The 25892-nt window shown below is 48.5% G+C and overlaps 1 protein-coding gene across 1 annotated transcript in view; it reads right to left on the reverse strand.

Moving 5' to 3' along the window:
• ASIC2 (acid sensing ion channel subunit 2) overlaps positions 1-13015 on the reverse strand; it is a 1237856-nt gene extending 1224841 nt beyond the window's left edge. Inside the window, exon 1 of the mRNA XM_038385862.2 lies at positions 11798-13015. Coding sequence (XP_038241790.1) covers positions 11798-12361 — 564 coding nt within the window. The 5' untranslated portion in view covers positions 12362-13015. The remainder of the gene's footprint in view (positions 1-11797) is intronic.
• Between the last annotated feature and the right edge of the window lie 12877 nt (positions 13016-25892).

Below are 25892 nucleotides of genomic sequence, written 5' to 3' on the forward strand. Positions count from 1 at the left end.
GTATGTTGGAGGTCTATAAAAATGGTGAGAAAAAGTGAATAGAAAAAGTGTTATTTATCCTTTCCCAGAACACAAAATCCAGGGATCACCCAATGAAATTAATAGGCAGCAAGTATAATGCAAACAAGCGGAAGTACTTTTTCCCACAAATTAACCTGTGGAACCCATTGCCATGGGATGTGGTGATGGCCAAAACTATAATTGGGTTCAAAAAGGAGCAAGATAAGTTCCTGGAGGATAGCCATTGATGCACCTATTAGCTAAGGTGATCAGGGATTCAATGCCATGCTCGGGGTGAACCTAAATCTCTGATTGCCGGAAACGAGGTGGGGAAGGGGGGGGGGATCACTCCAACTGCCCTGTTCGGTACATCCCTTCTGAAGATCTGGCACTGGCCAGTGTCAGAGACAGAATAAGCGGGCTAGCTGGGCCCTTGGTGTGACCCAGTTTGGCAGCTTTTATGTTCTTAGGTTTTATTAAACCTGGGATGTCACAAACCTTTTTTTGAGTCTCACGAGCCATTTTTCCTCCCTTTCATTTAAATTATTGGGGTGTTTTCCAAAAGAAATTTAGTTAAAAATAAGCTGTGTTTCCAACAAGGCTGAATCCTGAGCTGAGCAAACAAAAAGAAATCACGTCTGAAAGTCTATCCTGCCTCTGCAGCTAAATCAAATAAGAAATGACGGCATGTCATACTCCAGAACTTGTGCTTAGCGACAGCCAAATGGAGCTCCAACCTCCAATGTTCCAAGCTCCTTTCTAAACCTAGAACTCCCTGTTTGCCAGTGAGTTCTAGGTTTGGTGAGACCAGAGCTCTATCTCTAAATATGTCCATTGCCTAGTGAATTTGGGCTTTTATTCCATGGATTTGTGTGCAACAGAGATCATTCAAACTGAGCCAGCAGCAGCGAGTTCCTGCCTGATAGCGTTTTCAAATGCAAAGGCAAAGGACAATTTTCACAGTCTCTGTCACATTGTCACTCTTTCCAAACATGCAATAATTGCACTTGGAGGTTTTGCTAATCAAACAGCTTCCAGACACTTCTGTTCCCTGGCAGGATGTCTCCACGGAGGGGTTTCAGAGTAGCAGCCGTGTTAGTCTGTATTCGCAAAAAGAAAAGGAGTACTTGTGGCACCTTAGAAACCAACACATTTATTTGAGCATAAGCTTTCATGAGCTACAGCTCACTTCATTGAATGCCACGGAGGGGGTTGCTGCAGAGCGGGGGGCAATGCACGGGGAGCGGTTGCACCGACTTTCCTCACCCCTGTGTTCCTAGCCTTTTCCTGACATCATACCCTGAGTCTCTTGCAAGTCCCAGGTTGGTTCCCAGGCTGCCAGGGGAACAGCAGCATGTGCAGTTTCACAGTAACGCAAGAAATCAAAGAAACCAAATTGTCACTCGGGCCCCAGCCCTTTTCCCCACAGCAGGAGAAAGGCCACAATGAGCTGCACCAGGCACCATTAGGATCCCCCTTCGCTGCGGGAAGAGCATGGCTGGGTTCCAATGCCTCTCGTTGTCTCTGCTGCTCCCCTGAAGCCAAGCAACTCTTCCATGAGAGCTTAGTCCAGGCTGTGTGTCAGGGAGGCCTGTGAGGAGACACGTCTTAGTCAGCTAGAGCGAGCTGAGCAAGGCTAGGGAAACAATAGGAAGCCCTGGCTGAGAGTCATTCCTGACCCTGCCCTCTAGCTTAGTGGTTCTCAGCCAGCGGTACATATACCCCTGGCTATGCAGCAGTCTTCCAGGCGTACGTCAACTCATCTAGACCAGTGTTTCTCAGCCTGGGGGCTGCAGCCCCCAAGGGGCTGGCGGGATGGGTTTGGGGCATTGCAAGTGCAGGGCTGGCGTTAGTGGGTGGCAAGCAGGGCAACTGCCTGGGGCCCCATGCCACAGAGAGGCCCACAAAGCTAAGTTACATGCTTCAGCTCTGGGCAGTGGGGCTCAGGCTTCAGACAGACTCACAAGTGAAAACCAGGTTCTGAAACGTAAGTACAACATTCATATTCCCATCTATTTATGTTATAATATGGTAAAAAGGAGAAAGTCAGCAGGTTTCCAGTCATCGTGCACTGGGACACTTTTGTGTTTTGATGTCTGATTTTGTAAGCAAGCAGTTTTTTAAGTGAGGTGAAACTTGAGAGTACGCAAGACAAAGCAGCCTCCTGAACGGGGTACAGTCATCTGCAAAGGTGGAGAGCCACTGGTCTAGCGTCTAGGGCCTCACCTAAGCTCCTCACAGGCATGAATGTGATTCTCCTCTCAACTCCCGTGTGAGGCAGGGCAGTGCAAGCATCCCCATGTCACAGATGGGGCACTGAAGCCCAGCGGGCCAGGTTGATAAAGGTATTTAGGCACCTACGGGTGCAAACTGGTATCTCATGGGATTTTCAAAAGCTTTCATAAGTCACACTCAGGGTCCATCTCAGTCTGCAGGCACCTAAACACCTAGCTCAGAAGGATCAAGCAATTTGCCGAAGCTCACAGAGGAAGCCTATGGCTCAGCAGAGATTTGAACACAGGTCTCACAAGTCCAAGACTAGGGTCCTCAGCACCGTTCCTCTCTAGCACTAGCAGATGAGCAAAAATTGTCCTTTACAGTGATTACAACCAGCTACTTGCCTTTGCTACTGCTCCAGCAATCCTAACCTTAATTTTCATTTCCTCACCCGTCTTAAACCAGCCGCATCCCGTTGGCTGTCAGCATCCTCCCCTGTCAGACCATTCTTTACCCCGCTCTTTGGGGAATTTGCGTCTCCCTCCAGCTCAGACCCCATTTTTGGTGGTCATTCCTTGGATGGTCCAGACCGACTCAGGAGCCACAGAGCTTTCGTTCTATGGTGGCACGAATATCTTTGGTGAAGGGAGTCACTCGAAATGCACGGCTCAGCATTTCTGTCCCTCTAGCTGAACAGATTGGGTTTGCAAAAGTACATCAAGGCCTCCGGCAAGGAAAGGTGGAGACTCCCAGCCCCCAGCTGGCTCTGTCACACAGGCAGAGATTCTTTGCCTTCTCTGAGGTCCCTTTTCCACACATTCAGTCTCCTCTCTCTGTGCTGTCAGAACACGTCTCTCCATGACAGGCGTATGGTCCCCCATTACCCCAGCATCTCACAGCCTTCAGTTTCTTCTCCCTCACAGCCCCATGTGGTAGGGGATTGCTCTTAGCCCATTGTACAGCTGGAGAACTTAGGCACCAAAGGGCAGGTCTGCACCGACACTGGAGGTGTAACTTGTAGCTCACACTACTCTGACCTAGCGGGGGTGCTAACACTAGAAGTGTAGCCAGGAGCAGCAGGGAGAGGCTTGCTGCCCCAGGTACGTTGCTAGGGTTTTGGTCAGGATCAGATATAGGACAGCTAGCCCCTCCCACTGCTCGCGGCTACACTTCTGTTTTCAATGTGCTCGCTGAATCAGCTTCCAGCTCCAGTGTAGAGGGTAGGGGGTAGACCAGTAGGGGGTCATGGTCATGGAGGGAGAGATGATCTCTCAGGTAGCCAGGGCCAGTCTCATGAAGAGTTTGACTATCAGGACAGAGAGCTTGAATGGGGCTTTATATTCAGCAGGGAGGCAGGTCAGAGAGCAGAGCCCTGGGCTGATGTGTTCACAGAGACTTGTGTGGCTGAGCAGACAGGAGGAGATGTTTCCCTCTCCCCTCTCCAGCCTCCTCCCCAGCCCCCCTCTCTCCACACAGGGCACCCATGTCTGTGTGTCTCTCTGATGCTCTATGTGTCCCACTTATGAAACAGCAAATCAGTGCTCAAGGAGGAGTCCAGTTCAGTACAGAACCAAATTGCCCTGATGTTCTGGTGCTGACCTATCTCTGCACATTGTCCTGGAGGCATCACAGAGAAATCCCCATGACGCTGTACAAATAAATCCCACCATTATGAATACAGAGAAGAGTAGCTAGCAAGGTCCCTTCACCTAGTTCTACGCACGCGTGTCTCTCGCCTCCCTCCTACCATTTCCAAATACCTCTCTCTCTCCTTCTCTCCCTTCTCCTGAGTCCTGTCATCCCATCAGGTAGCTGCACTCAAAGAGGCACCAACAGATTTTTTAGATAAAGGAAATGCAGTGGATCTAATTTACCTAGATTTCAGTAAGGCATTTGATACCGTGCCACATGGGGAATTATTAGTTAAATTGGAGAAGATGGGGATCAATATGAACATCAAAAGGTGGATAAGGAATTGGTTAAAGGGGAGACTGCAACGGGTCCTACTGAAAGTCAGGTTGGAGGGAGGTTACCAGTGGAGTTCCTCAGGGATCAGTTTTGGGACCAATCTTATTTAATCTTTTTATTACTGACCTTGGCACAAAAAGTGGGAGTGTGCTAATAAAGTTTGCAGATGATACAAAGCTGGGAGGTATTGCCAATTCGGAGAAGGATCGGGATATTATACAGGAGGATCTGGATTACCTTGTAAACTGGAGTAATAGTAATAGGATGAAATTTAATAGTGAGAAGTTTAAGGTTATGCATTTAGGGATTAATAACAAGAATTTTAGTTATAAGTTGGGGACGCATCAATTAGAAGTAACAGAAGAGGAGAAGGACCTTGGAGTATTGGTTGATCATAGGATGACTATGAGCTGCCAATGTGATATGGCTGTGAAAAAAGCTAATGCGGTTTTGGGATGCATCAGGAGAGGCATTTCCAGTAGGGATAAGGAGGTTTTAGTACCGTTATACAAGGCACTAGTGAGACCTCACCTAGAATACTGTGTGCAGTTCTGGTCTCCCATGTTTAAAAAGGATGAATTCAAACTGGAGCAGGTACAGAGAAGGGCTACTAGGATGATCCGAGGAATGGAAAACTTGTCTTATGAAAGGAGACTTAAGGAGCTTGGCTTGTTTAGCCTAAGTAAAAGAAGGTTGAGGGGAGATATGATTGCTCTCTATAAATATATCAGAGGGATAAATACAGGAGAGGGAGAGGAATTATTTCAGCTCAGCACCAATGTGGACACAAGAACAAATGGGTATAAACTGGCCACCAGGAAATTTAGACTTGAAATCAGACGAAGGTTTTTAACCATCAGAGGAGTGAAGTTTTGGAATAACCTTCCAAGGGAAGTAGTGGGGGCAAAAGATCTATCTGGTTTTAAGATTCTACTCGATAAGTTTATGGAGGAGATGGTATGATGGGATAATGGGATTTTGGTAAGTAATTGATCTTTAAATATTCAGGGTAAATAGGCCAAATCCCCTGAGATGGGATATTAGATGGATGGGATCTGAGTTACTATAGAAAATTCTTTCCTGGGTATCTGGCTGGTGAATCTTGCCCATATGCTCAGGGTTTAGCTGATTGCCATATTTGGGGTCGGGAAGGAATTTTCCTCCAGGGCAGATTGGAGAGGCCCTGGAGGTTTTTCGCCTTCCTCTGTAGCATGGGGCATGGTTGACTTGAGGGAGGCTTCTCTGCTCCTTGAAGTCTTTGAACCATGATTTAAGGACTTCAGTAGCTCAGACATGGGTAAGGTTTTTCATAGGAGTGGGTGGGTGAGATTCTGTGGCCTGCGCTGTGCAGGAGGTCAGACTAGATGATCGGAATGGTCCCTTCTGACCTTAGTATCTATGAATCTATTGTACTGGACACAGCCTAGTTCCAAGCAACCCGAAGTCCCACAGCAAGGGAGCAGGGCAATGCTTCCAGCAAGTGCAGTGGCACGCAAATCCTTTGTGCTTATCGTGCATGAGGACAAGGCTCATGCAATGCTGTTCCATTAACAGATGTCTGCATTTAAATATGTGCCACTCAGCCTATGAGACTGCACCGCATCTCCTGTGACGAGTCCATGTTCTGCAATGGGGAACCAGGACTAGAACTCTGGGACTACAGTTCCAAAAGCACGGATCTTTCCCACTTGAGCTAAAGAAGAATGCCATCAGCGAGCACCAATGGTAGGTCCTAGAAGATCTGTCTGAAATCAACTCTTGTCAGTGCAAGAAGTACTCTTTTTTGTGTCGGATTCCCCTCACTAATGAGGATTGCTAGCTCCTTAGGACAACACCTCAAACAGATTATTGAGCAAATATTATCAATTTTTGATTAATAATTTATCCAGACTTTTTTATATATTTAACCAGCTCAAATAACCAACATCCAAAAGTGATTCTCCAAAAGTGGATGAAGAATAAGCATAAAAAAGCTTAGAATAGGGTAATCAGAGTGAAAAAAAGGCTATTTTAGCTCTTAGTACTCCAGTTATGGGTGTGTTAGAGAGTGAGAAAGGAACATTTGGAGATTAGGTAGGTAGGTAAGTAGGTAGATTTTTCCCCTAATGGAAATATTTACATGAGGCAGTATCCATTGTGAGGATACTATCTATTGATGATTATTTGTACTGAAAATAAATACACATACAACAATAAAGATAAAAAGAAAAGGAGTACTTATGGCACCTTAGAGACTAACAAATTTATTAGAGCATAAGCTTTCGTGAGCTACAGCTCACTTCATCGGATGCAAGCTTATGCTCTAATAAATTTGTTAGTCTCTAAGGTGCCACAAGTACTCCTTTTCTTTTTGCGAATACAGACTAACATGGCTGCTACTCTGAAACCTAACAATAAAGATAAATACACACATCGAGTCTTAATGTTACCACTGACATAAATGGACCCATACAACAATATGTATGGTTTCAGAGTAGCAGCCGTGTTAGTCTGTATTCGCAAAAAGAAAAGGAGTACTTGTGGCACTTTAGAGACTAACAAATTTATTAGAGCATAAGCTTTCATGAGCTACAGCTGTAGCTCACGAAAGCTTATGCTCTAATAAATTTGTTAGTCTCTAAGGTGCCACAAGTACTCCTTTTCTTTTAACAATATGTATAAAACAGTTCTCAATTAGCAGATAATGTTAGATAGAATCACATTTCTTCATGCATTTCAATCCATGTGTGGTTATAATTTCCTGAAAACCCCAGTTCTCTGTCTGCTGATAGAGGCTATTCTCTCTCTTAGGATACAAGACAACACTGATAATACCCCACCTCCTCTCCTGCACTTGTGTCCTCTGTATTTGCACCTGAGCCCATGGGATCTGCTGCGTGACAGGTCTATTGTGCTCAGTGGAGCTGGGCGAGCTGATGGCTGCTAGGATGCAGTTGACACTGCTCTCTTTACAGGACATACATGCACCCCACTTGCTATTATTCCACACATAGGATGGAGTGGGTCCACCCTTCCCTATTTTCCAGCCCTGCCCTCTGCTCTCCTGTCTCCTCTGTGCCATCTCTCCTCTCCAGCACTGCCCCTTCCTGGTCTGCCCTCTGCCACTGGTTCAGTCTGTCCACTCTCCCAGTGCTTGAATCATTTCTGTAGTTGATCCCCTCCTTCCTCGCCTCCCCAGCTCTTAGGCATCCTCCCATGAAACCATCACGGAGCTTGGTCCTACCATTAGAGAAGCAAAGCGATAGAACGCCAAGCAGGGTGGTGGGTGCAGGGGGCCGCGATCCTGCATTGCTGAGAGCACTGCACCGTAGCTACCCTACCTGGTATGAGAGTGGCGCACATAGGGGTCTCAGCGGCATAACAGTTGTGCATGAGACCATGTCTCAGACATATCCATGCTTTTTTAGCCTATCGTGCCCAATGCACTTGGTACACTCCACAGAAACACCACAAACACGCCCCCCCAGGCTGCCTGATGCCTGGATACCAAACATTCCTGGGCACACGGTGCTCTGATGATGCTGGGGTTCCTGCCAACACAACCAAGAGCTTGTTGCAGTTTGTGGCTTCTGGGGTTTCTTGCGGTTCTCTCCCTGCCCATGTCTGGAGAGCTGCAGCACTGACACTGGAGTCCGGCACAGGACCCTGATCTCCTGCTGTGCACTAAGGGAATAGCCTCCAGGCCCGCAGGCCCAATGGGGAAGCTTCAGTGAAGCCTCCATGCCACCCTGAATGCAGCGGCCTGCTGAAGCTGCTCATTACACGCAGAGGGGCCAGGCTGCAAGCTCACTGGGGCCAGGCTGCAAGCTCACTGCAGCTGGGCTCAGCATGACTCGAAGGCAGAAATGTTCCGAGGTTGCAATGTGGCATCGCTGCAGGATTATTTCACACACGCACACCCCAGAAAAATGCCAATAGGAGGCAGCCCTGGTTCATGCTTAAATTGGGGCCTTGCAGGAGCAGCAGTTTTGAGGAGGAGGTTTCCAAGGGGAAGCCGTGTTAGTCGTTAGCCGTGTAGCAGCAAAAACAATGAGGAGTCCTTGTGGCACCTTAGACACTAACAAATTTATTTGGGCTTCTTCCCAATGGGGTGCCCTTGTATTCCTCTGCCCCCAAACACTCTGCTTGGGATATTGGTGTGCCCCACAGTCACCCCTTCGTCTGCTGCTAAAAATATTCACCTACTGCCTAATAGTCAATGCTTCACTGACCACTGGGATTCCCGTTTTTCACAGTGCTATCTGCTTTTGCGCACCGGTTCCAGAATCAGCCTGGAGAAGGATGCTAAATCCTTGGGAAACTACTTGGATGCATTTTTACAGAAAAGCCTAGGAATTCACTACCCCGAGCTGCCCAGAATGTGATTAACCATTGGCTGGGAGTATCTTGGGAGGAAGGAAGCACAGAGTATACAGAAAACCCAGCTGGAACCCTGTCAAATAAATAACAGCGCATGAGCATGGGAAGGGAAGGGGGAAAACAGAGGAATGGAGCGAAGCCACCTACTCCATGCACCATGGCTATGCATTCCCCTTGCCTGCCTTCCTCCACAACGCTGAGACGACATATGAGGCTGTCACACTGTATTATATTCACTTGTGGGAGCAGACACTGTGCAAACCCACACCCAGAGCAGCACTTCAGTGCAGACACCCCTCCCCCCCCAGCTAATGGGTTCCTGTTTCTTTGGCCTCTGGACTGGGAAACGCACAATTTGGTCAAGCGAACGAGAAGCAAGCAAGAGTTTCCAGGGTAGTGCATCTGATCAGGACAGAGCCCTGCACTTTACATTGAGGTATCCCCTAGAGGTGAAACCAAATAATGGAGCTTTGTCCATTATGAGCACCTAGGAATCAGTGCTAATATAACTGCACCACGTATCCACAGGACAATCAATAGTGAAAGGAAAACAGCCCTAGAGGAGATGGGGAATGTACAGTGATGATTTATAAACCAGCCTTTAAAACCATGGCATCTCTTTTTCCATCCTGCGCCACTCTAGTATCAATGCCAGGAAACCACATAGCGCACATGGCAAAGGAGCAGTAGCTTGAACAGATCACAGAATGAATCCTGATGGTCAAATGCACGGATTACAAATCGCCAGCCTTCAGCTTCTAGTTTGGGGTGTGGGGAATTGTAGGCGAAAGGGGCCGGGGAGCACATTATTCAGGCTGTTGCTATTGAGCAGAGGTTTTCACCTTACATGACACACTAGAGATAAGGTTATCTTAAAAGAACTAGAGTATTCTTCAGGAAGGGTCCAAACGACTACATCCTATGGCAGAGATCCCATCAGGGCCATACTGTAGTATTTCTTTAGAAGGATGACTCTTTACCCTGCAAAAGCCCTGGCTGTCCTTGCTGGGGCTAACCTCCTTTGGCAGACTAAGTGTTCCATGGCAGCCCATGGATGGTCTGTGTCCTTTTGAAATCACTGTGTTCATGGAAAGTCAATCATAGAAACACAGTGCATCATTCCAAAGTGACCACCCCTGGATTTTAAGTGTCGGGTAAAATCACCAAAAGTTACTAAGGGCCAGATCCTCAAAGGTATTTAGGTTTCTATGGGGAATTAGGCACCTACATACCTTTGTGACTCTGGGATCAAATTATTTAGGAGCCTAAGTCCCATTGGCCTCCATTCAGGATCCTACGTGCCTTGGTTTTGAAAATGGGAATTAGGTTCCTAAGTCACCGAGGCACTTTGAAAATGTTACCCTGTAAGTGTTTGGGATTTGTTCACTCTCAACTAATAGACACTTGCTGCATAATAGTGAGTCTGCATCTGATTTGGGGAGGCCTGTTCTACAGGGAAGAACCATTTGCACTGTTGGGATCTAGATTACAAGCACTCCGCTCAGGGATCACTTTTGGCTCAGGCCAGTGTCTGACTTGAATGATACTTTTATTGCTTGAACTCTCGTATAGGCTTCTCCTTCCCACCCATCCACGCCCCACACACACATCTGCCTTCCCCATTCTGACATACGCACACCAGTCTGTTCCCCGGGCAACAACACAGGATTTAGTGCTTGTCCTGTCTTAATGCACCTCTGTACACCTTCCTATCCTCTGAACAATCCAAGCTGTGTTTAATGGCCTACAAGCGTCGATTCCTGCTCGAAACCAGGTAGCTGGTTCTGAAGGGGATAGGGGTTCGTAAGTTGGAAGCTGCCAATAACTGCTCCATAAAATACATTGTTCCCCACTCGGATTTTCCAGGAAAACATTCTCCACCTCACATGCTATGTGCCGGTAGCACAAGTCAGCTTGAGTCGCAAGATACAAAAGTAGCTGAGACAAAAGGTTCCAAAGGTTGCATTTGTGGAGGTGACATGGTCCCTATGCCCATGAAATCAAATGACAGCCTAGTCCATCATGACAATCTAGAAATCAATGCTCATATAACCACACCATGTACTCCCAGGACAACCGGTAGCAAAAAGAGCAAACAATGTACATGCTGCAGAAACAAATGGCTGAAAGCACTCTTTATGCACGCTTTGGTTCACTTAACTCTCCAAAACCTGCTTCATCCAGCTAGGAGAGAAGCAGACCGGAAGAGCTCCGGTGTAAGTCACAGCTCAGCACAGACCACAGCAAGAAATGATTAGCACTCACCTCTGAGACAGCAATCAAATCAGATGGTTAAAAAAATACAGGCGCTGTTTGGAAACCCTCTTTCCCCTCCCGCACCCATGCCAGCATCCCCCGTGCAAGCCTGGCCCCTCTGCTATCAGAACGGTCACCGCTTTCCCTTCCGCAGGAATTCACGTTTTCTTTCAAGCGACATGCTAGTGTGTGTATGTGTGTGTGTTTAGAGCAGCTGCTTTCCATCCGTGAACCACCACAGGCAAGTGTCAGTCACTGTCAGGGGTGCAATTAAATACTCTTAAGCCATTTGCTTCTCTCACTCTCCCCGGACTCAGGCGCTGGTTTCACACCTCAGCCGGCCGAGGGAACGGACCCAGCGCTGGGACCATCACCGAGTCTGGGGGATTCATTTTACCTCTCGCTTCAACGCAGCGGCAGGAAAGGACCCACACTGCACAGCAAACTAGCAACCGCACCAAGGATTTAAGAGCCAGAATCGCAAGCCGACAAAGCAGGATCCACCTCGAATGATGATGCTGCAAACTGCGGGTCCATCAAAGCCACAAAACCCAGGCAGAGGCTGTTGTCCCAATGACTGCACTCAGACCACTCTGCAACTCAGCACACTTGCCTTTTGCACTAGAATCTATCCAGCCCAAGGCATCGGCCGACCACCACAGCTCACTCACTGCAACATGACAGATCAGACTGTCTGCTAGGTGGGTCGGCAGGGGCCCCTCCAAATCACAGCTCCAGCAGCAAGTGGCCTTTGGGGACTGCTAGCCTGCTAGGGAGGATCAACCAGTACAAAAGGGCTCTGGCAAACAAACTTCAACTCAACAGGCTGCCTGCCTCTTTCCCAGTACCACACGAGAGAAGCCTGAACCCAGCAGAGATGGGTCTCTCTTGACTCACCCTTGGCTAGATTGCATCACCTTAAGCACCTGCTGGATTCTCCACTGCCACACCCGGCCACAGAGAAGATAAAGGAAGTAGAAGCTCTGTCCATACTCACAGTTTTGAAGTCCTTCTGGCTGCACTCCCGACCTTTGAACTTGCAATACAGCAGCATATCCTTCAGGTCATGCCCCACGCGCCCCAAGAACTCCTGCATGCTGAAAATTTTCGGTTTGTATTGCTTAAAGTCGGCCTTTTCCTGGAGAGCGGCCAGGACAGCTGGGTCAGCCAGGTGGGGTGCTGGGATCTGTAGGTTCACGTCCAGCAACGCCAGGAGCTCCCCAGCATGGTATAGGTCATTGGTGGTGAGTCTGGAGAAGCGGAACTCATTGAGGTTACAGATGGTGACCGCAGGGAAAACCAGGCTATTGGCCACCACCTCGTCCACTTTAGTGACGTGCTCGTAGGAGAAATAGAAAGCCACCCGATCCGAGCTCTCCACCAGGAGGAGACCCAGCGAGCCCACAAAGGCCATGGTCCACAGCAACCGCCTTATCGTCACCGGCCCATAGACAAAAATGTGGCGGATCCCATGGAGGGAGGAAGTATTGGCAAACATCTGGATGCTGGAGGGCTCCAGGCTTCCCATGCTTCCCTCGCTGGTGCTGTCCTTAAGATCCATTGGGGTAGTTTGTTAAAATCCTGGCACTATTTTTCAGGTCAGTGCCTCATCTAGACAGACAGAACTGTATCTCCCGCCACCACCTTCCAATGGGCTTCACCCCTTATCTGTGGGGAGAAGGAGAGGAGAGAAGAAGAGAGGATCAGGCCCGCTGCTGGGAGCTCAGCAGTGGCCTAGCAGGGGTAAATATTTACATAAAATCCATTCAAACTCTAGCTCTTGATTTTCTCGGTGCGATAAGGAGGGCTGGTTTTATTGAGGGAAACACCAAGGTGATGTGCAAGAGATGTGGGTGGGAAGCGAGAGCTTAGCCAATGGAAATAAAGTCCTCCCCCTCCACACACACACACACACACACACACACGCTGAACAGCGATGAGCTCGAGAGAGACCAGAAAGGCAGCGGGGCCGCTTGCAGCCGGCTAACAGCGCCCGATGCACAGGGGCTGCCCGCTTTGCCGAGCTGATGGGCGGCGGAGCAGCGCTGCTGCTCCCCCCCAACCCCCCCCCGCCCCCGGCTTGATTTGTCTGCTCCGATGTTGCTAGCGGCTGGACTCGAGCATCCTCCCAGCCCTGTTTTGGAGCAGGCTCCAGACGCTGCCAGTCTCAGTCCTCGGAGAAAGCGGGGGCTGCTGAGTGCCCGGGAGAGAGGAGCAAGGAGGGAAGGAGATGCAGGGCCCCGCGCACGCACAGGCACAGAGGACTTGGTGGGTAGCCGCTGCAGAATGGGAGAACGGCTCTAGAGAACTGCGGGGGTGCAGTGGGGGGTGGGGGGGGCACGTTTCTTCTTGTCCTTTCTCGTTTCTTCCCCTCTCGCTTTCCCTGAGAGCCTCCCCGCTCGGGGACCCCCCGGCACTGCAGACGATCCAGAGGAGAGAGTAACTCCTGGAGCCCCCGCCTCTGTGACTTGTCTCCCCCAGGGAGGCGCAGGGAGAGGGGGGCTGCCTCCTAGGAACCTCAGGTTGCTGCTGGGATGATGGTGATGTTAAAGAGTCATTAATCAATCAAGTTAGTCTGTATTCGCAAAAAGAAAAGGAGTACTTGTGGCACCTTAGAGACTAACAAATTTATTAGAGCATAAGCTTTCGTGAGCTACAGCTCACTTCATCGGATGCGTCCCATGAAGTGAGCTGTAGCTCACGAAAGCTTGTGCTCTAATAAATTTGTTAGTCTCTAAGGTGCCACAAGTACTCCTTTTCTTTTTATTAATCAATCAAGCCTCTTCCAGAGTGCAAGGAGGAAGCCAATACGCTGCGTCTCTATCCCCAGCCTGAGGTTTGCTAAGGGCCCACCCAGCCGCACGTGGAATTTCCAATGGTTTTGCTTGCCTTTGAATGTACATGTGAAAGGCACCCGTGATGTGTTTGTGTTTAAAAGGGTTTCCCAGAGAGGTCACAGTGGGGAGATGGGGGTTGAGGCCTGCGGTATCCTGGAGGAATAACTCCCACCACTGCTGCATCCCGTCTGCAAGCTGCGGCCCATGGGGCCTTGGCTGCACAGTTTGGGAGCATTTTTGCTCTGTGTTGGCCCCTTGGATTTCAGTGGGGTCCCAGGCTGTGAATGAGGTCCCTGCACACTCAGTAAGGATCGTGATCATTCACAATAGCTGCATTAGGTCAGGCCTAGCACAAAGAAGTAGGGTCCGTCTCCCTTTGCTCTGTGTTTGTACAGCACCTTGCACACTGGGGCCCTGCTCCCTGACCGAGACTAGCTGCTACATGCAATATAAATAGTAAATAATAATAAAGGGGCGTTTCTCACCCTGGAATAAATCCTGCCTGCCTGCTGGCTGCAGCACAGATGTGAAAGAGAAAAAAACCTCAATTCACTGGATTTGCTCGGTGCCTAAAGCATGTGTGTGAACTTCATAGGGGTGAAATCCTGGGCCACACCATTCACCTGAAGTTAATGGTGAAACTCCCCTTGGCTTCAGTGGGGCCAAGATCTCTTCCTGGGATGTTAGCTGTCTCTGCAATAACTTTCCTTTGGGGGCTTTCTGACTCAGCTCACCTCAAACCCCTCTGATCAGTTCTGTCCTCTTTTCACCCCCAGGAGCTGAGTCAGTGGGGGGGCCACCCACCAGTGGTCCCACAGCAACCACCTCCAGAACCTCACCAAGTGGGCCACAACGACCAGCTCAGCACTGAACACCATGGGGCCAAGTGAGCCGGCGGGACAAGGTCTCCTGCTCCATTGCACAATGGAGCCTGTGCAGTTCAATATGTCGAGCTGGACCCCACATTTGTCTTTATGGCAGGAAGCAACACCAGGAGTTGATGCAGAGGAAGGGGCATTTTGCTGCAGGGACTGGGTGTCAAGATGGGCAGAAAAAAGGGGAGACAGAGGCTGGGCAGGTGGGAGATGGAGGCAAGACACTTCCTGTCCTGAGCTAACTGCATGAGCTGCTGCAGCTTGAGCTAAAGCTAGCTAGCTGTGTCTGTAACAGGTACCCAGCTTCTACGGCGCGAGCACCTTCACCAGTATCTTACACCAGCACCTTCCTGCAGGTTACTCATGCCCGTGCTTCTGAACCTGGACTCCCACATTCCAGACAACCCCTCCTAAAGCTGATTCCCCAAGGGGCTAACCCCCCCCCCCGACAGCATTAACCACGGGAACTCAGTGTTCTGGTTTATCACCCGGGGTGCCGTGGTAATAAGGGTGTCCCTTGAAAAAGCCATAACACTTTGCACGGCTTGTGCTGGTTTGAGGATTGGGCCAAAAGAAATCTGATAAGGTTCAACAAGGAAAAGTGCAGAGTCCTGCACTTAAGACGGAAGAATCCAATGCACCGCTACAGACTAGGGACCGAGTGGCTAGGCAGCAGTTCTGCAGAAAAGGACCTAGAAGTTACAGTGGACGAGAAGCTGGATATGAGTCAACAGCGTGCCCTTGTTGCCATTAGAAGGCCAATGGCATTTTGGGATATATAAGTAGGGGCATTGCCAGCAGATTGAGGGACGTGATCGTTCCCTGTATTCAACATTGGGGAGGCCTCCTCTGGAGTACTGTGTCCAGTTTTGGGCCCCACACTACAAGAAGGATGTGGAAAAATTGGAAAGCATCCAGCGGAGGGCAACAAAAATGATTAGGGGACTGGAACACATGACTTATGAGGAGTGGCTGAGGGAACTGGGATTGTTTAGTCTGCGGAAGAGAAGAATGAGGGGGGATTTGATAGCTGCTTTCAACTACCTGAAGGGGGGTTCCAAAGAGGATGGATCTTGACTGTTCTCAGTGGTAGCAGATGACAGAACGTGGAGTAATGGTCTCAAGTTGCAGTGGGGGAGGTTTAGGTTGGATATTAGGAAAAACTTTTTCACTAGGAGGGTGATGAAACACTGGAATGCATTACCTACGGAGGTGGTGGAATCTCCTTCCTTTGAGGTTTTCAAGGTCGGTCTTGACAAAGCCCTGGTTGGGATGATTTAGTTGGGGATTGGTCCTGCTTTGAGCAGGGGGTTGAACTAGATGACCTCCTGAGGTCCCTTCCAACCCTGATATTCTATGATTCTATGAGCCCCTCCAATCCAAGGATCTCAGAGCACTTTACAAGAACAGGCCAGCAAGGTGCTGTAGGTATTAGCATCTCTGCCTTGCAGACAAAAACCTGAGACACGAGGACCCAGCTCCTATAAGCATTTAGGCACCCAACTCCCATTGACATCAGTGGGAGCTAGGGGCCGAAATATCTTTTCAGCTCTGGGACTAGGAGTTTAAGTGACTGGCCCAAGGTCACATGCAGCATCAGCAACAGAGCCGGCAAGAGAATGCAGGAGTCCTGATACGTAGTCCCTTGTGCAAACCACGCTCTCTGATGAGAGTAGTTTACGGAGGCAAATGGCACCAGAAACCTCTGCACTGGAGAGCGCACACCAGGGCAGAAGGTACCTGACTGTCCAAGTGAGCCAGCCTCCCCCCACACACACACTATACAGTCCCTTGCAACTAGGAAATCCCTCCCTCCCTGCAGGCTGACACATGTGATAGACACATATCACAAAAAGAAAAAGGAGTACTTGTGGCACCTTAGAGACTAACAAATTTATTAGAGCATAAGCTTTCGTGAGCTACAGCTCACTAAGCTTATGCTCTAATAAATTTGTTAGTCTCTAAGGTGCCACAAGTACTCCTTTTCTTTTTGCGAATACAGACTAACACGGCTGCTACTCTGAAACACATATCACAGCAGTTCACAGCTAGTCACACTGTCTTGCAAGGATCTACCTAGGCTACCCATATGTACCCCTCTGCAATTTAACATTTTCATTCTCTGAACACCCTGGGAGGCAGGCCACTACTGTTATCCCCATTTTAGAGATGGGAGCTGGGGCACAAAGAGACTAAGTGACATGACCAAGGTCAACACAAGAATCCTGCAGTAAGGACTTAAACATGGATCTCCCAGAATCAAGCCCTCACCACTGCACTGCCCTCACTCTGAAGTTGCCAGGATGAATGCTGATGATCAGCGCTACCCACTGACTGCACCATAGGGCCCCAGGAGACCAAGGGTCACAACTAAACTGACTTCTCTGACACAGACCCTTGTTCCATCCCTACACCTTTGAAGATGGTTCCCCACCACCCCTTGCACCTCTGCTTATTAGTGGGGGCTAAAAGCTAAGCACAGGCTTTGTTTATTCCGATACGTGCTAATAGCGCTCATGATGTCTGCCCAGCCACCACATAGGGTCACCTAGGGTGACCTGACAGCAAATGTGAAAAATTGGGATGGGGGTGGGGGATAATAGGAGCCTATATAAGAAAAAGAACCCAAAATTGGGACTGTCCCTATAAAATCAGGACATCTGTTCACCCTAGTGGTCACCACCTTTGAAATGCAAAAGAAAAAAAAAGACACCCCTTCCCGCCCCCCACACACAAGATAAGCCCACAGCAACCCCAACCCCCAATAGCCAGTTATAGTATCTGAAGAGAGAACACACAGAGATGACTGATAACATCATTGATAACAAACGGGTGTTCTATCAGCGAGCTTTTTTTTCAGGGCTGTAGTAGGATCTCTCGCACCTTTGCTCTGATCTTCCATTATTTAATATGCCTTGCACGTGTCCTCCCACTTATGTGACTCAAACGTTCTCTTGCACACGCGTGTGGTACACTCGCACAGTGGCGGGAGGACAACTGCTCTATTTTCAACCGTTTTTATCTGTTAGCACTTAAACTGCAGAAGAGGGAATGCTGCAGCATCTTTAGCTGGACATAGAAACTTTTAACATTAGATATCCCAATGTAGTGTGATAATAATGCAAATCTTTAGACCCATGGAAAAAAAAAACCCAGCAGATTCAATTATTTTTCTAGCAACTGGCAAATCCAGAAGGAAACCAGCCAGGCCGGTCAAATACCAGCCAGATGGTAACCCTACCATCTGAGGACAAACCCAGCCCTCTCTGGAGGGCGCCTGCCTTATCAGCTGCACGAAGCTTTTTATGGCAGCCCCATAGACTGTGTATTATAGGCAGTAGGGGTGAAAACCCAAGACTTAAGCACTGCCTAGGGCCTGAGCTCTGACTCTGTGCAAGGGGGAATTTCATCCTAAATTAAGTGTCACGTATAAGGTGCTCCTCTGTGACACACCCCATCAGAAGGCTCCCCTGCCCACTCGGGGCTCAGGGCACCAACAAGCTCCCTTGTAATGATAGCCAATGCTGTAGCAAGCACTCCAGAATGATACACACAGCCCATCGCCAGCTCTGTCTTGGGGGCAACCAGCCACTGCTTTAGAAACTCTCTGCTGTGGCTTGATTTCCTCACCCAGCAGCCCAGCTGTTGCTGTCCCAGCTGATTGACCGAGCAGGGTGGCCATGAGGAATGAGGAGGCAGCTGCTGATCAGACCCCTGCTGTTGATTCGCGAGGAGGATTTGAAAAGCATGGGGCAGAGTCACCTTCTTTGTTTCCAAACCTTTCCATGAGTGTGGCCAGACGACCTCTTGGATCCGCCCCATTTTTCTCCCCACCCCTCTACCAGGAGTTGTAGTAGTGGGGGGTTAGCTTTGCAGGCAAGAAGTCTGGGGAAAGGGCCTTGCAAAAGCCTATGTCTTGTTATACAGAAGCAGTTGGGAGCTAGTAAAGTGTCTCTTTCAAGCACCGATCCCCACACTAACTTCCTCCCTGCCTCAGTCTCCCCAGTGGTAGTGTGAGCACTTTCTCCTCTGCAACTTCTGCTGTTCGGAACCATTTCTGTTCCCCACTGACTCTCCATGCGCTTTCCAATCTCTCGTGCAAACCTCTCTCTTTCCCAACTGCCTGTGGTAGTGGCCTGATGAGTTAATGCTTTCATTTATTCCCCACAAGCTGCCTTTCCCATCCTGTATTCCGTAATTCATACCATTCGCCATCTGCTGCTTTTTATTATTTAACTATGTACAGTGCTTTGGGGACAGTTTGCATAAAGATCGCCAGTCAGCCCTATGCTGTGTATGTTTGCTGGGCTGTTCTCAGTTGCTCATAAGGTCTGCTTGCTGGAGAAGTGGGTAATTTGTGGGGATTCACTAAACAGCCATAGGACTAGAGAGACAACTGCCTAGTATGTGCATGCGTGCTCGCACGTTTGCACACTCGTGCACCAGTATTGTCTACTGGATGGAATGGAAACGGCTGACCTGGACCCCTAACAGGCAGTGGAGGTTTTGCTTTAGCTCCCCTGGGAGGGATGGGTGTTTGAGGATCTGCTGTTGCCATGAGGTCGCGGCGGATGTGATGTGCAGTGTATTGACAACGGCTGTGACAGCAGGAAGGATGGGGTAGTGGTCAGGGGACTAGCCTAGGACTTGGCAGACCCAGGTGCAATTCTCTGCTTCCCCAAAGAATTCCCCTGTGACCTTGATCAAGACCCTTAGCTTCTTCAGCTGTGTAATGGGTTGAACAGCATTGCCTCACAGGGTGCTAGAGGGTTAAACACACTAAAGGGTCTGACATGTTCTGACACTACATCAGTGGGGGCCAGATAAGCCCCAGTGCTAACTCCTTATTACATAACCTTCCCAACAAGAAGAAAGCCAAGGAAAGTGTGGGCCCCTTACTGAATGAGGGAGGCAAGCTAGTGACAGAGGATGTGGAAAAAGCTAATGTACTCAATGCTTTTTTTGCCTCTGTTTTCACTAACAAGGTCAGCTCCCAGACTGCTGTGCTGGGCAACACAAAATGGGGAAGAGATGGCCAGCCCTCTGTAGAGATAGAGGTGGTTAGGGACTATTTAGAAAAGCTGGACGTGCACAAGTCCATGGGGCCGGACGAATTGCATCCGAGAGTGCTGAGGGAATTGGCGGCTGTGATTGCAGAGCCCTTGGCCATTATCTTTGAAAACTCGTGGCGAACGGGGGAAGTCCCGGATGACTGGAAAAAGGCTAATGTAGTGCCCATCTTTAAAAAAGGGAAGAAGGAGGATCCTGGGAACTACAGGCCGGTCAGCCTCACCTCAGTCCCTGGAAAAATCATGGAGCAGGTCCTCAAAGAATCAATCCTGAAGCACTTAGAGGAGAGGAAAGTGATCAGGAACAGTCAGCATGGATTCACCAAGGGAAGGTCATGCCTGACTAATCTAATCGCCTTTTATGATGAGATTACTGGTTCTGTGGATGAAGGGAAAGCAGTGGATGTATTGTTTCTTGACTTTAGCAAAGCTTTTGACACGGTCTCCCACAGCATTCTTGTCAGCAAGTTAAGGAAGTATGGGCTGGATGAATGCACTATAAGGTGGGTAGAAAGCTGGCTAGATTGTCGGGCTCAACGGGTAGTGATCAATGGCTCCATGTCTAGTTGGCAGCCGGTGTCAAGTGGAGTGCCCCAGGGGTCGGTCCTGGGGCCCGTTTTGTTCAATATCTTCATAAATGATCTGGAGGATGGTGTGGATTGCACTCTCAGCAAATTTGCGGATGATACTAAACTGGGAGGAGTGGTAGATACGCTGGAGGGGAGGGATAGGATACAGAAGGACCTAGACAAATTGGAGGATTGGGCCAAAAGAAATCTAATGAGGTTCAATAAGGATAAATGCAGGGTCCTGCACTTAGGATGGAAGAATCCAATGCACCGCTACAGACTAGGGACCGAATGGCTCGGCAGCAGTTCTGCGGAAAAGGACCTAGGGGTGACAGTGGACGAGAAGCTGGATATGAGTCAGCAGTGTGCCCTTGTTGCCAAGAAGGCCAATGGCATTTTGGGTTGTATAAGTAGGGGCATAGCGAGCAGATCGAGGGACGTGATCGTTCCCCTCTATTCGACACTGGTGAGGCCTCATCTGGAGTACTGTGTCCAGTTTTGGGCCCCACACTACAGGAAGGATGTGGATAAATTGGAAAGAGTACAACGAAGGGCAACGAAAATGATTAGGGGTCTAGAGCACATGACTTATGAGGAGAGGCTGAGGGAGCTGGGATTGTTTAGTCTGCAGAAGAGAAGAATGAGGGGGGATTTGATAGCTGCTTTCAACTACCTGAAAGGGGGTTTCAAAGAGGATGGCTCTAGACTGTTCTCAATGGTAGCAGATGACAGAACGAGGAGTAATGGTCTCAAGTTGCAATGGGGGAGGTTTAGATTGGATATTAGGAAAAACTTTTTCACTAAGAGGGTGGTGAAACACTGGAATGCGTTACCTAGGGAGGTGGTAGAATCTCCTTCCTTAGAGGTTTTTAAGGTCAGGCTTGACAAAGCCCTAGCTGGGATGATTTAACTGGGACTTGGTCCTGCTTTGAGCAGGGGGTTGGACTAGATGACCTTCTGGGGTCCCTTCCAACCCTGATATTCTATGATTCTATGATTCTATGATTCTATGATGCAACTTTTGTGCCTGGGAGGGGACAGCAGGACAGTACCAGCTGACTCAGCAATTTGCCCCACATGTGAGGTTAACTAGGCAGGTGCCTCGCACTCCTTGAGTCTCACTCAACTCTTTTCAGTAAACCAGGGAGACCAGTAGACGTCTCAGTAGGTGCATTGTCTAGGCAGCTCTCTCTCTAGTCCTATGTGGAAACAGAGAACAGAGAAGAAGCGTGCCTCAGAAAGTCTCCTCGTCTTCCTCCCACGCAAAGGAGAGGCTGGGGAACAACAGGGCAGGGAGCTGATCAAGGGAATATTAAAGAACAGATTTGAAGGAAGCAATTGTTTTCCCTCTGGTGTTTCTGCATTGAAAAGACCTCTCCTGCCCTCTAGCGTCTCAACCCACCCCTGCTGCTCTTGGAAGGAAAGCTACTTGGGGTGTTTATAAAAGTATGAAGAAAAAGACCTCAATGGTTTGATTTTTTCCCCCCGGACTTTCTCTGTGCTTCTTTGCTTCCAAACAACGGTGAAAGTTCTGAGCCATTGTCACTTTGAAACACGTTGAGTGTGAATGACTCGAATCTGGCTGGGAACAGGATCATCTAGTCTGACCTCCTGCAAACCCAGGCCAGGGAACATCCCCTAGAGAGATTCATGCATCAACTCCATAACTTGGGCTTGAACCAAAGTAGGTCATTTAGAAAGACAGCCGTACTGGATTTAAAAACTCCAAGTGTGGAGAATCTACTACACGCTTTGGTAAATTATTTCAGTGGTTAATGACCCTCACTACTAAATATGTACACTTATTTCCTGGTTGTGTTTGTCAGGCTTCAGGCTCCAGCCACAGATCTTGTTCTGCCTTTGTCTCCTAGACTGAAGACCTCACCCCACATATTTCAGATGTCTTCACCCCACGTAGGTGCTTGCAGACTGTAATGAAGTCAATACTGAACCATCTTTTTGATATGGCCAATTGACTGCGCTTCTTGAGTCTCTCACTGTACGACAGGTTTTCAAGATCATGCTCTTCTCTGAAATGTCTATAATTTTATTACAGCCTTTTCAAAGTGAGGACAGCAGAACTGGCCACGAGTCCAATAACGGTCTCACCGGTGCTGTATTCAAAGGTAATATCACCTCCCTCTCCTCCTCAATATTACTTCGCTTTAAGCACTTTTTGCCACACATCACACTGGGAGCTCAAGTTCAGGTGGTTATCTACAATAATCCCTGTTGGAAGGTTTTTCCAGAGTCACTGCTTTCCAAGATACAGTCCCCGCTCCTGTAAATATGACCTGCATCCATTGTTCCTAGATGCATGACCTTGCAGTTGGCTGTATTAAAACACAAGTTGTTTAGTGGTACCCAATTTACCAAGCGATCCAGACCCTCTGTATCAGAGACCTGCCCTCAACATTATTATTTTAAAGAATGCTTATTGAGGTTACAGGGACAAACCATCCCGATGTGTAGAAAGAATAGTAAATATGGCAGGCGACCAGCTTGGCTTAACAGTGAAATCCTTGCTGATCTTAAACACAAAAAAAGAAGCTTACAAGAAGTGGAAGATTGGGCAAATGACCAGGGAAGAGTATAAATATAATGCTCGGGCATACAGGAGTGAAATCAGGAAGGCCAAATCACACTTGGAGTTGCAGTTAGCAAGAGATGTTAAGAGTAACAAGAAGGGTTTCTTCAGGTATGTTAGCAACAAGAAGAAAGTCAAGGAAAGTGTGGGCCCCTTCCTGAATGAGGGAGGCAAACTAGTGACAGAGGATGTGGAAAAAGCTAATGTACTCAATACTTTTTTTGCCTCTGTCTTCACGACAAGGTCAGCTCCCAGACTGCTGCATTGAGCAGCATAGCATGGGGAGGAGGTGACCAGCCCTCTGTGGAGAAACAAGTGGTTCGGGACTATTTAGAAGAGCTGGATGAGCATAAGTCCATGGGGCCGGATGCGCTGCATCCGAGAGTGCTAAAGGAGTTGGCAGTTGTGATTGCAGAGCCATTGGCCATTATCTTTGAAAACTCATGGCGATCGGGGGAGGTCCCGGACGACTGGAAAAAGGCTAGAAAAGGAAGGAGGAGGATCCTGGGAACTACAGGCCAGTCAGCCTCACCTCAGTCCCTGGAATAATCATGGAGCAGGTCCTCAAGGAATCAATTCCGAAGCACTTAGAGGAGAGGAATGTGATCAGGAACAGTCAGCATGGATTCACCAAGGGCAAGTCATGCCTGACTAATCTAATTGCCTTCTATGACGAGATAACTGGCTCTGTGGATGAGGGGAAAGCAGTGGATATGTTGTTCCTTGACTTTAGCAAAGCTTTTGACACGGTCTCCCACAGTATTCTTGCTAGCAAGTTAAAGAAGTGTGGGCTGGGTGAATGGACTATAAGGTAGATAGAAAGCTGGCTAGATTGTCGGGCTCAACGGGTAGTGATCAATGGCTCAATGTCTAGTTGGCAGCCGATATCAAGTGGAGTGCCCAAGGGTCGATCCTGGGGCCAGTTTTGTTCAATATTTTCACTAATGATCTGGAGGATGGTGTGGATTGCATCCTCAGCAAGTTTGCGGATGACACTAAATTGGGAGGAGAGGTAGATACGCTGGAGGGTAGGGATAGGATACAGAGAGACCTAGACAAATTGGAGGATTGGGCCAAAAGAAACCTGATGAGGTTCAACAAGGACAAGTGCAGAGTTCTGTACTTAGGATGGAAGAATCCCATGCACCGCTACAGACTAGGGACCAAATGGCTTGGCAGCAGTTCTGCAGAAAAGGAAATGGGGTTACAGTGGACAAGAAGCTGGATATGAGTCAACAGTGTGCCCTTGTTGCCAAGAAGGCCAATGGCATTTTGGGATATATAAGTAGGGGCATTGCCAGCAGATCAAGGGATGTGATCTTTCCCCTCTATTCGACATTGGTGAGGCCTCATCTGGAGTACTGTGTCTAGTTTTGGGTCCCACGCTACAAGAAGGATGTGGAAAAATTGGAAAGCATCCAGCGGAGGGCAACAAAAATGATTAGGGGACTGGAACACATGACTTATGAGGAGAGGCTGAGGGAACTGGAATTGTTTAGTCTGCGGAAGAGAAGAATGGGGGGGATTTGATAGCTGCTTTCAACTACCTGAAGGGGGGTTCCAAAGAGGATGGATCTTGACTGTTCTCAGTGGTAGCAGATGACAAAATGAGGAGTAATGGTCTCAAGTTGCAGTGGGGGAGGTTTAGGTTGGATATTAGGAAAAACTTTTTCACTAGGAGGGTGATGAAACACTGGAATGCATTACCTAGGGAGGTGGTGGAATCTCCTTCCTTAGAAGTTTTTAAGGTCAGGCTTGACAAAGCCCTGGCTGGGATGATTTAGTTGGGGATTGGTCCTGCTTTGAGCAAAGGGTTGGACTAGATGATCTCCTGAGATCCCTTCCAACCCTGATATTCTATGATTCTATGATTATTTACCAACCCCGATCTTAGTTGTGGGCCCTACATGTTACTAGTAATACAGATAATAAATCCTATATTGTTACAAGGACATCACAGATTTCCTTTTTGCTGGCATTTCTGCAGAGTCCAAAGACTGAGTGGCTCATGGCAAGGATCTCTTCTATTCCTAGCATGGGTGTCCCCCCACCCAGAGCAAAGTTAATAAATATGGTGAACCTCAGATGAATAACAGAGCACCAAGAGAACACTGCTGCTGTCGTCCAGAAATGAGTCCTCTAATTGCTTAGTGTAATATGCCAGGAAGAACCAATTCCAGAAGAGGTGACCTCAATTATTTGCTTAGGATTAATCTAGGTATCTAAATATGTTTGGAGATCGGGGTGTCAGTCTCTCTACTACCAGTTAGTGCCAGCTGTGGTGCCCATTTTGGTATCATTCACTCTTGTCCACTCAGAGCTGGACTGAGGGTCCCCCAAACTCATGTCACCTACAGACGCCCAACAGCCTTCAGGAAGCATTGCCGCTCAACCCGGTGCCCTAGAGGTGACAAAGTCTTTATAACTCAGTGGCATTCCTGTCCCTGCATTTTTATGAGCCTATGTATGTGTGGGAGAAAGATTTAACCAATTCAAATGCCAGTAGATCTACAAGGCCATTTCATTCCATCCAAACGTAGCAAGCGGCAATTTTGCACGTTACACTGTATTGATTTGCTTCTTGCAGCTGCACTTGGCTACTGTTGTTTATTTCAATGTTCGTACAGCGGTGGGGAATCATTTCAATGCACATCTAGGAAAGGCAGCTAATGAGACAGAGCTTTTTTTAAAGAAGCCCTGCAATCCCCAGCTCCTGAGCAGTTCAGGGCTGTATTTTATGGGGACAGTTTTATGAGAAGATGCCATCATATGATATGATTAGATCTGCCACTGTGCAACCAGGGTGGTGAAACACAACAGGCAAAGCCCATTGCAGGCCTGCCGAGTTTAGTGTCTAGTGATTAGACCAGAGGTCTGGACATAAGAAGTCGTGGGATCTGTTTGCTCCTCTATCCCTGAATATTGGGGGGCAATTAATTTAGGCCTTGCTCCTCAAAGACATGTAGGTGCCTAGCTCCAATTGATTTCAATCAGAATTACTTCAGAACACTTCAATCCCTTGGAGGATCTGTGCCTTAAACAGTCTGCTCTGCAGTTTCTCCAGTCTATGGAAAGGGGCTAATAGCCCCTTCTCAAAAGGGGGACTGCAAAGGTTAATTAATGCTGGTTGAAGGGTGTGAAGAGCTGCCCTTGAA

This window comes from Dermochelys coriacea, chromosome 27 (genome assembly GCF_009764565.3).
Source record: "Dermochelys coriacea isolate rDerCor1 chromosome 27, rDerCor1.pri.v4, whole genome shotgun sequence".
NCBI classification, from domain to species: Eukaryota; Metazoa; Chordata; order Testudines; family Dermochelyidae; genus Dermochelys; species Dermochelys coriacea.